At 31.8% G+C, this 11,407-nt stretch overlaps 1 protein-coding gene and 1 long non-coding RNA gene across 2 annotated transcripts; one reads left to right on the top strand and one right to left on the bottom strand.

Moving 5' to 3' along the window:
- Window positions 1-1,383: 1,383 nt before the first annotated feature.
- Window positions 1,384-3,754, top strand: LOC121217366 (uncharacterized). Its single transcript, XR_005913461.1, has 3 exons — window positions 1,384-1,535; window positions 1,627-2,691; window positions 2,773-3,754. It is a non-coding gene; the product is annotated as an uncharacterized lncRNA (long non-coding RNA).
- On the bottom strand, window positions 2,019-6,781 carry LOC107904138 (proline transporter 2). Its single transcript, XM_016830415.2, has 7 exons — window positions 6,189-6,781; window positions 5,179-5,403; window positions 4,972-5,066; window positions 4,536-4,725; window positions 3,448-3,572; window positions 2,749-2,964; window positions 2,019-2,662 (listed from the first exon to the last, which is right to left on the bottom strand). The coding sequence occupies exons 1-7, from the start codon at window positions 6,271-6,273 to the stop codon at window positions 2,285-2,287; spliced, it is 1,314 nt and encodes a 437-aa protein (XP_016685904.1). The 5' UTR covers window positions 6,274-6,781; the 3' UTR covers window positions 2,019-2,284.
- Window positions 6,782-11,407: the final 4,626 nt, after the last annotated feature.

Here is an 11,407-nt window from a genome sequence, read left to right as displayed (position 1 = left end):
ACATGGCACCACTAATGACACCTCTCAGATAGGCACCACCATTGGCGCCTCTGAGATAGGCGCCAATACTATGTATTATACGGGTCATATACTAACCCGGAAAAATATTTAATTATATTTTATAAAAAATTTAATATAAAATATTCATTGGCGCCTATCTAATAGACGTCATTAAAAAAGAAAAAAAAAATTAATATTTTTTTATTCATTGGCGCCTATCTAATAGGCTCCAATGAAAAAAGTAACCTATTTTGGTAAATACTTTTTCTGACACCCTATTTCAGTAGTTTCTTTTTCTTATCCTATTTAGGTAAAAAACCCCTAATTCGCATTTTATGTATTATTTTGGTAATTTGATGAGAATAGTTTATTAAATAAAAAATTTACTAAATTTGATGAGAATAGTTTATAATTATAATTTATTTTTTCTATTTGGGTTACATTTATGGGTGATCAGTTTTATTATTACTTCTGGTTTTTCAATAAGGCATGCCTGGTATTTCTATTAATTTTTTTAATTAAATCTAATATTAGTTAAGTGACAATTAAGATACTTAGAATTCTAATTAAGTAATAACTCTATTTTACTTTAATAAACTATTCTCATCAAATTACCAAAATTCATAATATTAGTTAAGTGATAATTAAGATACTTAGAATTCTAATTAAGTAATAACTCTATTTTACTTTAATAAGTTTATTAAAAAGTAATAACTCTATTTTACTTTAATAAACTATTGCTTTTAGGCTTAGTTTAGTAATGTTTCAAAAAATGTTTTTAGGAAAAAATGTTTTTAAAGAGAAGTAAAAATTTATGAGTAAAAATCATAGATTAAGAGTTTTTATGAGTAAAAATTTAGGAGAAGTAAAATATATTTACTTTAATAATAAAATAAAAGACTTTTATGAGTAAAAACCATAGATTAAGAGCTTATTTAACTACAAAAATAGGTTGAGGGCTTGTTTATTAAATAAAAAAGTGAGTTGAAGCGGGATAAAAAGAAAATAATAAATAAGGAGGGCTTAGAAGTCAATTAGCCACATTTCAATTTTAGTGCGCCTCTCAGGCATAGCGGCGGCAATTTACTTTCAAAATTTAAAATGATAAATTTGCATGTCAGGTCCTTAAAATTGCAGAGAGTTACATTTTAGTCCGGTCAGGCCAATCTCTTTGGCACCTTTGGTCGGGCCAATCTCTTTGGCACCTTTGGTGCCGCCAATGTGATTGGCCTGATCAGGCTGTTGTCAGGTTTTTTTTTTGCAGGTTTTTGTTTTTTTAGTATGTTTTGGTAAATAAAAAATTTATAATATTTTGGTAAATAAAAAAAATAACATTTTGGTTATTTTTTATTTTTTTATAAAAAACCCTAACCCTTTGTTATTGCAGAAAATGGGGTCTGGTGGCAAATATTAAAGGAGGCTGGTTTTGTTGCTCCCAACTCAGAATGGCAGACCCATTTACGCCACGCAATATACGAGAGAGTTCCTCTCCTGCTACTCAGTGTAATCTGCATTCTTGTAAAGTTGGTTTCCAGGTAAGATGTTTATATCTGCTACTAAGCAAATACATGAAAGAAAATCGAAGATATCCGCATTGGAGGCTTGTTTACCGGATTCTGCATCCAGTTGCAGGGACATGTGGGGGTTATACAATTAGACGTAAGTTGGAATCGTGGGTATTCATCACGAAACTGATTGCTTTGTCAACTATCTTAAGAGGCCATACATCTGATCCCACCCTTATTTGATGTGATCCATCATCATCTGTTGAACCAAGGAAACACGACTTTTCGAGAAAGAAACAAGCATCAAGTTGAGAAAGTAGCTCCTACATCTCCTTTTTGTAAAGTCAGGTTGTATCCCCCCCCCCACTTTTAGAATCGAATTTTAGGTTTGTGTCTAACTCAGAAATGGTGGAAGGCTCCACCATCCACCATTTCTATCATTCTGATGTCTACTATCTAACTGTGTGTGTAATTAAACACCATAAATAACCAATTTGAATTTTAAGGGTAGACTTAGAAATAAAATATATATATTTATTTTTATACCATCAGAAATTAAACACTAGCTAAAATTAAATTAAAATAAAATTCGGTTCAATTCGGTTCGGTTCTTTTCTGTTCTGTTTTAATAATATTTGTGGTTTTTTTTAGAAGTTATGAACCGAGAACCGAATGAATACATTACATTGATATTATTAGTCTAATCAAAACCGAAGCGAAGGCTAAATTCGAATCGGATTTCTGCTAATTTTAGGCATTTTTCTCAGCCCTTGTAGATATCACACATCAGCAAACACATGGTATTCTTTGGAATCAACAGCTATGAGCCTCAAAGATGCAATCGTTGCTGCAATGGACATGAGAGCGAAGATAATGACATTGAGCCAATGCCAGAACTTTTGCAAGGTACTCAGTTTATCCTTCTTTGCCACAATGTACATGTGGTTTGCTAGGATAAATGTTAGTGGAAACGTGCTCAATGCCCCTGTAAGGCTTTCGAAATCTCCGAGGAACGGTAGAAGAGCAGACACCAGTGTACTGATAACGAGGTACCCGCCTCTTGCTGCAATTCTGAAGGACAAGTTGTTAAGCTGCAAGGCGCTTCCTCTAATGCCGAACTTGGTGTCCAAATACTCATAAGTTGGACTCGCAAATATCTGCAGCAGCCAGCGGAGGAAGTTTTCAGGTTTGTGAAGCATTGCTAAAAATGGTTAATGATACAAACAAGCGTGTGTTTACTCACGTGCAAACAAATGATCGATTGCAGGAAGGCAGAAATGTTAGCAGCCGCCTTCACCCAAAGTGGACCGCTTACGCTATTAAGCAAGTATGTGGATGTTGAAGCTCCGTAAGCCCAGTAGCCGATAAAGGTAATGGCAAACATCGGTACAACTCCGATGGTGAACTGAAAGTACAAAGCTTTCAGCGTGTTCTTCACTGCAGGCTGCCTCACTGTTGCCTGTTAAGAGAACAAGGTTTCAGTAGCAGAGAAAACATGGGCACAAACTCAACCTATGTCAAGTCTTAGGGTAGAAGAAATCAGATTTCGACAAATTTCATAGGCATTATTCGATGCGAGTAAGATTTAAATGTAGGAGCCACCCTAATCCATCCATCTTTGCTTGATTCTCAGGACATATCCTCCAGACAGAAACACAAGTGGATGGGTCAGAATGGCTGAGCTGACTGATTTCAGAAGGGCCAAATATGAAGCAAACATGAAGTTCCATATGCAAAACTGATGTATGCATGAGAACCATGGTCTTGTCATCATTTGGACAAAGCTAAAGTGCATGCAAAGAAAGATGTAAACATCTTCTCAAGTGCAAAATGAACAAAAAGAAGGCTTGCCTGTGCAGCAACTAATTCATAGTGGTAAAGGAACAAGTTTCAAGGTTTTTATGATGGAGCAGTGGATGGATGAACTTGTAATCTGGCCTACCTGTATTTCTGGTAGCATTCCAGTATTGAATGCAAACACAAGATTTGCAGATGCTCCTATAGTTGTAAAAATTCTGCTAGAAGATTCCCCATGTATGCTATAATCTCGGGGTGGTGCATTAGCTCCTATAACAGCATCGGAATCGTTATTGTCATATAAACACAGAAAAATATCAGAACCACAGAGTACATCAGGGATCCAAATCAAACTCAACTCAATCTGAATGATGTTAACATCAGCCACTTGTATGTAAGGCTAGAGTCTATGTATAAGCTAAAATCTAACCCAATATTAGTTATTTCTTTTATTTCCTAGCGTATCCATCAAAGTAAGCTAACAGACTTAATCGGAAAATCAAGTAAATTTCCCTCAATGTTGCAGGAGCTAAACAGTGTCAATTTATTTGGTAGATGACAGGCAAAGATCTAGTTGATTTCATGCATATGAAAGCTCAAAAACGATTTTAGTTTTTGAAACATCAATTAGGATTTTAGTTTACTAGACTAAAGCTCTAAAGTGATTTTAGTTTTCAAAATTGGCAACATCATGATCTAGTTGACAGCAATATTCAGATGCATAATCGAAAGCTCTAAAGTGATTAGCTTCAAGTTCGAGGTAGCTAACGACAAACACCCGAAGGCCTTAACTCATTAATCGAGCCAATATTCCCATCCCCACAGGGTAACACTGACCTAAATAGGCTACAAGGTCAGCACTGCTTTAACCCTCTTGGAAAGCCCTCTCTTACTGATTCACGTAAAGCCGGCTCCCTTTCACCCCGGTATAGAGGCTGGAAACCTGCCCAAACAGCACGCCGGAAATCAACCGAGGCTTGTATTTCGTATATTTTATTCCACACAAGAGAACCAAATTGTCAAAGGGCTTGAATATTTTCTATACTTTGTAAAGCAAGATTGTTCATTGACTAGGGATCATTGTATGTTAAGGCTCATTCTTTACAAGAAAATGCAGTAATAAACAGATTTAGTAAGGGTTCTATCTGCAGTCCAATCATCAGTTTCAGATTGTAAAATGAAACATCCCATGTGATCAATCGAACAGTGCGAATATCAAATATTAGAACTTACCGTCTTTAGCTGCAAGCACACATGCCACGATGATATAAATCAAGCTGAGAACTGTTGAACATCCCAACCATACTCTTAGAGCTGACAGATGTGGTGTCGATATGGCAAACAAAGTACAAGCAAACCCAGTTATGGCAATACAGTATGGAAGCTTCATGGTGTGCTCATAATTGAAAAGGGCAAAACAAGCCTGCATTTGCATATTCACATGTTAAAAGATTTAGGGACTATGATATCTATATGAACCTTTATATAAAATCACCAAACCGAGTCCTTATTCATGGAGCGGATAAGCATAGAAAAAGGTCGGAAATGTCGGGATAGCAGACTATTGAATCGTCTTTAGGATGTTCTGCAACCGTTTGTAACAACTATCTTCAACTCAAAATGTAGATTTGACAAGGAAAATCAGTGAATTTAAACAATATGGTCTTACCTTTAAAGCAGAACCACCCAAAATGAGAAACCCAATGTTAATCATGAACAGATTGATATATTGCATTGCCCATGTAATTGTATAGGCTCTCCTACCTGTGTTCATCAAGCATAAATGAAACATATAGTTACACGTGGAGATCTTAACTAAGCGAGATTATGAGATTTCGTTTTCGTTTTCGTTTTCGTTTTAGTTAAAGCCTCGCACCGTATATTTGTGCTGCAAGATCTCTGTATCTGATATGCCTCTTTCCCCCATGTTCATGGAGCTTGGCAACAAGCATGTTGGCGTTCAGCGACAGCACGGTGGCTAAAAGCAAACCGACTATGCCTCCTATCCAGCCAAGAGGGACCATGATTGTCCCAGAATATCCCAACACAAATACACTGTTAACACCAGTTGTCAAGACAAAACCGGCCTGGAGCCATGAATCTGTATAATAAACAACAAGGTCCAATGAGCTCTAAGGGAAAAATAGATCATCATCTGACAAATTCACCCCAAGAACAGGTACTCTAAAGAATTTATTCCAATTTGTTTCACTATTTTGAAATATTCCCATCTGGTAAAGTAACATCACACAACTTTTCACTATTTATTCAGCATCTTACAGAAAAGGAAAATAAACAAATCAAGAAGCCATTGAAGAACTTAATTCCAAAACATAATATAAAGTAAAAAGGAAAAAAGTTTTAAAAAGAGACTGTTGGCACTATCCTAATACAGTAACCCCAAATAGAAAAAGAAAATGAACAGAAAATTTGTTATGTCTATGAAAATGCTGCAAAGGAAAAAAAAAATCTTCAGCATCAAAACACAATTAGTAAAGCTAATGATTTTAGAAATGACATGGACACTTGAAACATATCAGAATTTATTGAAGAAAAAAATTATTAACACAATGAAATTCATACAAACACACAACACCAAGAAAGAAAATTTGTTTAATGTGAAAGAAGATTTTGTTTTTATCAACAAAAAAAAACCACTGGAGATGGAAAATGAAACTACTCTGCAATTTGCAGTTTGCAGAAAATAAGAAAAAACAAAAAAAAACTGCCATAAAAAGGTGTTGCAGCATCCCAAAAATCTCAACTAAAATACAAACAGAAGACAAAAAGAAGAACCCAGAATGAATAAAAAGAAAAAGAAAAGGAGCAATCTTTTACATAGAAAATGGCTATAATATGTATGCGTGTATATATATTTATTTGTACCAGTGCTAACTTGATGGGCAGTTTCAGGGACTTGAACAGTTAACTTATAATCCTCAACCTCATTCCTATTGTTGTCAGGCACCATGTTTATCACTCTTTTCTTTCAACTTTGCTTGGTTCTTCTTCTTCCCTTCCTCTTGCTCTTCAAATGTATTTATAACAGCCAGGGACTACTGAATTTATTACAGCTAATAAACAAATTAATTTTTCCAATTATTGTAAATCTGGGTTTTTTTTTTTTCTCTTTTTCCGCCAAGAGAATCAATGCTCCATATTTGGTGCGTGTCAGAATTGTGTAAGCAACTTCTTGGCTTATTTTCCCTTCCAAATATGCACACATTTCCATATAAATAAAAAGCTTACGGCAGTTCCATTCTCTTGGGACATCTAAGAAAAAAAAAGTTATTATTTCTTTCTTTTTATTTGTGCTTTTAAAATTTTCAAAATCCCAATCATTGTATGTAAATCTTTTTTATCTTCTGGGATCAAAACTAGCATAAGCTTGTATGAGATTCCTTCTTTATCGGTATCCTTGATGCCAATGATTTTGATCACTGATCTAACAGCGCCATAGAATGTTAAGTGTTTGGGTTTTTATGGGATGGTTACTACAGAACCCGACTTTTACTGCTTTTAAGGAAGATGTAATAGGATAACCACAACTGAACACCTATTTTGAAATTTGAATGTCATTTTCAACATTCTTTTTTTTCTTAAATTATTATTAATATATACCCTTCAATTTAGTTTTTTAAAAAAATTAAATTCGAGTAAATCAAATTCAAATTGTAATAAAGGAAGAAACCACATAATTTAAAGCAACGTCAAATGGATGTCTGATAAAAAAGTTAACTATCGTGATTTGATAAAATATTATGATGATTTTTTTATTAGTCACATGAGTTTTTCTTTCTTTCTTTTTTATGATTTGATAAGCAAACTATTATATCAAACTAATATAAAACAAAAGAATTCCTATTCGTATCGAACTCCAAGAGATGTAAGAGTTCTCCAGAAACCTCCTCAAAAACCTGAACGTCATCCTTTTTGTTAGAGACCATTTTTACCGGCGAATTTGCAACTCCATTCTCCTCCTTAAAAACATGTTGTATTTTCAAATATTCAATAAGCTGTAACAGTTGAAGAACCCTCATTTCCAAGATTGAATTTCAACTTACTTCCTGGCTTTTTTTTTTTTGAATGAGTATTTATTAACCACACATTTTGTGTATGAAGAATTGAAAAAGTTGAGAAAAATTTTGAACTTAAGTTGACTATTATTAGTATAGTACAAGGGACATGTTGGACGCTTTTTGATATATTTAATTAATTATTTGAAATGATAATTATCACTTTTTCTTTAATTTATTTTTGGTCCTTATCTTCTTATTATCAAACTTGATCATGTTGTTAGTAGTAAAGCTTGTGAACAAAAGCTTTTTTGGTAACCAACAAAAGCAAAAAAACACATTACTTTCCAAGTTGCTAAAAAAATTAGATTCCAAAATTGAAAACAGAGAGAAAGTAAAGATTGAGAGAGATATAGGGACCATATCATGATAAAACACGACATAATACGACACGATATGAAAAATAATGAATAACAATAAATGTGAACAAATAATGAGTTTATAAAAATTAGATATAAATTTAAATAAATTGAGTACATAAAAAATGAGTGGCTAAAGAAAAGAAAGATTTGGGTTAATAAATTGAACAAGGTTATATAAAATTGGCAAGGTTTTTGGAGATTTAGTAGACGGCGCACATGGCCCAAACTCCATTTTGATTTTTACAAATTGGGTTTTAAATTGTCAAATTTGAATCGTATGGTTGAGCACTAGCTTTTAGGTTAACCCAAAAATAAAATATTTGTAAAGAAAAATGATTGAGTTCAAAGACAAAACGAAACTTTAATGGTATAAAAATCAATTTCCACTGAATAAATGCGAATCAATCCAAATATTGGTATCACTAACAATGTGCTTAGTTATTACAAAAATGTTTTTATTTATTTTGGGGTGCATTAGTCACATCTATGATATTAGATTTATTACGACTTTTAACCTAATTCTAAATCCTCAACTCAGTTAAATATTTTTATCCTCAAGGAATCCAAAAAAGGGAATACAAAGCCATAAAACTATATTCTTGTTAGCAATGATGGGAAGAAGAGTTTTGATGGCGTCAAAGTTGGTTACCATTTGTATTTAATTTGTAATCTGAGAGAGCACTTTTATTGTAGGCCCTGAAGAACAAAACTTTAGGAATTCTTCACCGTTCATAGAGGCAGACTAACCCTAATTGACCCCAATTTAATAAAATATGAGAGGGATTCTATTGGAAATAAATATAACCAAAAAGTCAAAAGCAAATATGATGGGTTTAAAGAAATTTATTTTGCTTTTTAGAATTTAGGTAAAAGGGGGATATGGTTGTTACCACTTATATATTTGTTACGGATAAAATATTTTTACATTTCTCAAAAACCTTAATTTGTGGTGTACAATTCTGTATGGCGGATGTGTGGGAATCCAAATTCATATTTATGTTCGCTTTTTAGCAATATGTTGGGCATGCATGAATGTCGAAACCTTTACGCCACTATACTTTATTATTTTTCGCCTGGGGCTTTAATCCCTCCATATAAACCGTGTTGAATTAACTTTAGGAAAAGGAGAAGAAATGACTGATTTTGAGAAGGAATGGTGGCCTCATGTTATGGAAGAGATTATCATCAAAATGGTGACCGCGATTATAATCATAGAACAAACCTTTAACTTTATGCACGTGTCGTGTTTTCACAAAAGTATGTGTTTGTATACAATATAATGTACAATGATATTGTCTCCCACCATGTACCTAAAGCTTTTACGCACATTCATTGCATGAAAAACGACCCTCTAATTTCACCCATACATGAAAAATTAGTTTTACCTATAAATACACCTATACATTTTAGGGTTTTAATCCACGTTCTCATTTTACCAAAACCAAAATATTAGCGATGTTCGACTGTTATGTGAGCACAAAAACTAATATTATGTTTTATAAAAATTAAATAAAAAACTTTCAAGTTACTGGTGGTTTTATTTATTTGAGTGGAAGTATTTTTATGTGATGGCTACTTGCTTTATAAAATAGTAAAAGCCTTTAGGATGAAGTTTCTTCTATGACAATGATTAAGGTGTTACATAAAATATTAAAACACTTGAAATAACTTTATCATATTATTTTTAATCCACTCGTAAAATTAATTTAGTTAAGGTTTTTATATATCTCTACTATTATAAAAATTCTTATGCACCAACTCATTTAAGAAAGTATGGTTTAAAAATATAATCATGTAATATTATGAGAAAGAAAATTTGAAAGATAAACGTATTGGCATATGCTCTGCAAGTGGAAGCCAAGTTGTGGGGAATTCTTCAAGGTATCCAAAGCGCCTGGACATTGAACATCGGACGGCTGGTTTTAGAGATGGATGAACCGGTTTTGCTCAGGCACATTAATTCGGAGATGGTTAACCAAACATTGCTAGAAAGAGTGTAATGCAGTTGCAGATATGCCGTCAAAGCTGGCGTATGATGGACTGTTAGGAGTTGGGTTTCTGCAGGCACCACTAGATGGAGTGCTTGCTGGTTTATGTTCTTTGTAATAGCTTGGCTTTTGCACCTACAAATAATAATAATAATAATAATAATACAAGTTTTAAATAATTTTTAATTTTAGAAACAATATATATCTAATACAATCAAAACCACTATTTACAATATTTGTTACATATTAACATTATCGAAATTCTAAATCCCTTACTCTCTAATATTTGTCTCAAAACAATAATAACATACAAATTATACATAACACAATTTAATAGAAAATTATTAGCATTTTTATTCAAAAACATTATACATAATACATCCAATTTAGCATTTAAAACCCGTGTAGGACCGCCGTTAAGGAGGTAATGGAGCTTAACAGTAAAATGACCACTTCATAACAAAACGATAATGTAAGTGACTAAAACGTAACATTTCAAACATAAGTGACTAAAAATGTAATTTGAAGCAAACAAAATTGACTATTTTTATAATTTACCCTCATTTAATTGAATAAAATTAATATTTTAATATTTTTAAATATATAATCCTATACATCCAATTGCAAAAACTAAAATCTAAATAGAATAAAATTATTAATAACTTTCAACTGTAAATGTTTAAAAGAACGTAAATTAAAAATATAGAAAAGCTTAATAGAAATAAGTATAATGAAAACCAAAATAACATATAAATATAAATTATCTTTTAAATTAGAAAAATCACTTAAGTTCCTTATTGAAAGCTACGCCACTTAATTTCGTTTAAAAAAGCGTTTTTAAAATCTCTTTTATTAATATTTTATACTTAAAAGAGATAATTGTTAAGTTTTTATATTTTTTAAAATGGATAAAAATAAACAAATTCTATACTTATACTTAAATTTTAAGCATTCATGTGAAAAAAAATTAAATTTTCCACATCAGTTGAGAGTCTAAAATCTTATAATATGTAATATATGATAAAATTATTTAAAATTAATTATTTTTATATAAAAAAAACACATCTCTAACAATATTAGGTTTAAGTGTGTTGAAGCGCATTATCATCTTATTTAATGATTGAGAAGGGGTTATAAATAAATTTAGACATTGTATAAAAAAATACAGTTATGATATAAACCTATAATAAAATTAATGTTAAAAGAAAAAACCACCCCTCTAAAAATATTATTCACTTAAAAACTATTTTAAGGAAAATAATTACATTATCTTTTAAAAACTACCGTTATTTTTCTTTTTTTTACATATATTTTTGTTTCGGTGGGCGACTAAAACAAATTTGGACTTTGGAAGCATAGAAAGGGAAATATGTATGACATATGTGATTGCAATTTTCAATTATTTATAAGGTGGATTAAATTGGATCTAAATTTATATCTATATTAATATATATATTGAGTTTAGTATGACAGGTTGTTAAAAAAAAATCAACCCTTTACTTCCCTTAATTTTCTCCTCCAACTCACTATTCAATTTAAAGTATAGTTTTTTTTTTGGTAACAATAGTCAACCAATAAAAAATTAGTTAATTAGAGAAAGAATTATATGAAATTAGGATACCATGTCATTTGTATCTATTTCCAATAATTTAATGTCATCTCAACATTTTTATCCTAAA

This window comes from Gossypium hirsutum, chromosome D05 (assembly GCF_007990345.1).
Source record: "Gossypium hirsutum isolate 1008001.06 chromosome D05, Gossypium_hirsutum_v2.1, whole genome shotgun sequence".
Classification (NCBI taxonomy): domain Eukaryota; kingdom Viridiplantae; phylum Streptophyta; class Magnoliopsida; order Malvales; family Malvaceae; genus Gossypium; species Gossypium hirsutum.
Note: the sequence above shows the minus strand (reverse complement) of the source record. Positions and strands in the feature narration are given on the sequence as shown.

Bases quoted from the DNA above. Each gene is read 5' to 3' on its own strand.
- LOC107904138 (XM_016830415.2), bottom strand. From the start codon at position 6,273: ATGGTGCCTGACAACAATAGGAATGAGGTTGAGGATTATAAGTTAACT. The intron at 5,067-5,178 runs GTGCGAGGCTTT...TGATGAACACAG, and splicing joins TCTTGCAGCACAAATATACG to GTAGGAGAGCCTATACAATT. The intron at 2,965-3,447 runs GTAGGCCAGATT...TTCTCTTAACAG, and splicing joins GAATGCTACCAGAAATACAG to GCAACAGTGAGGCAGCCTGC.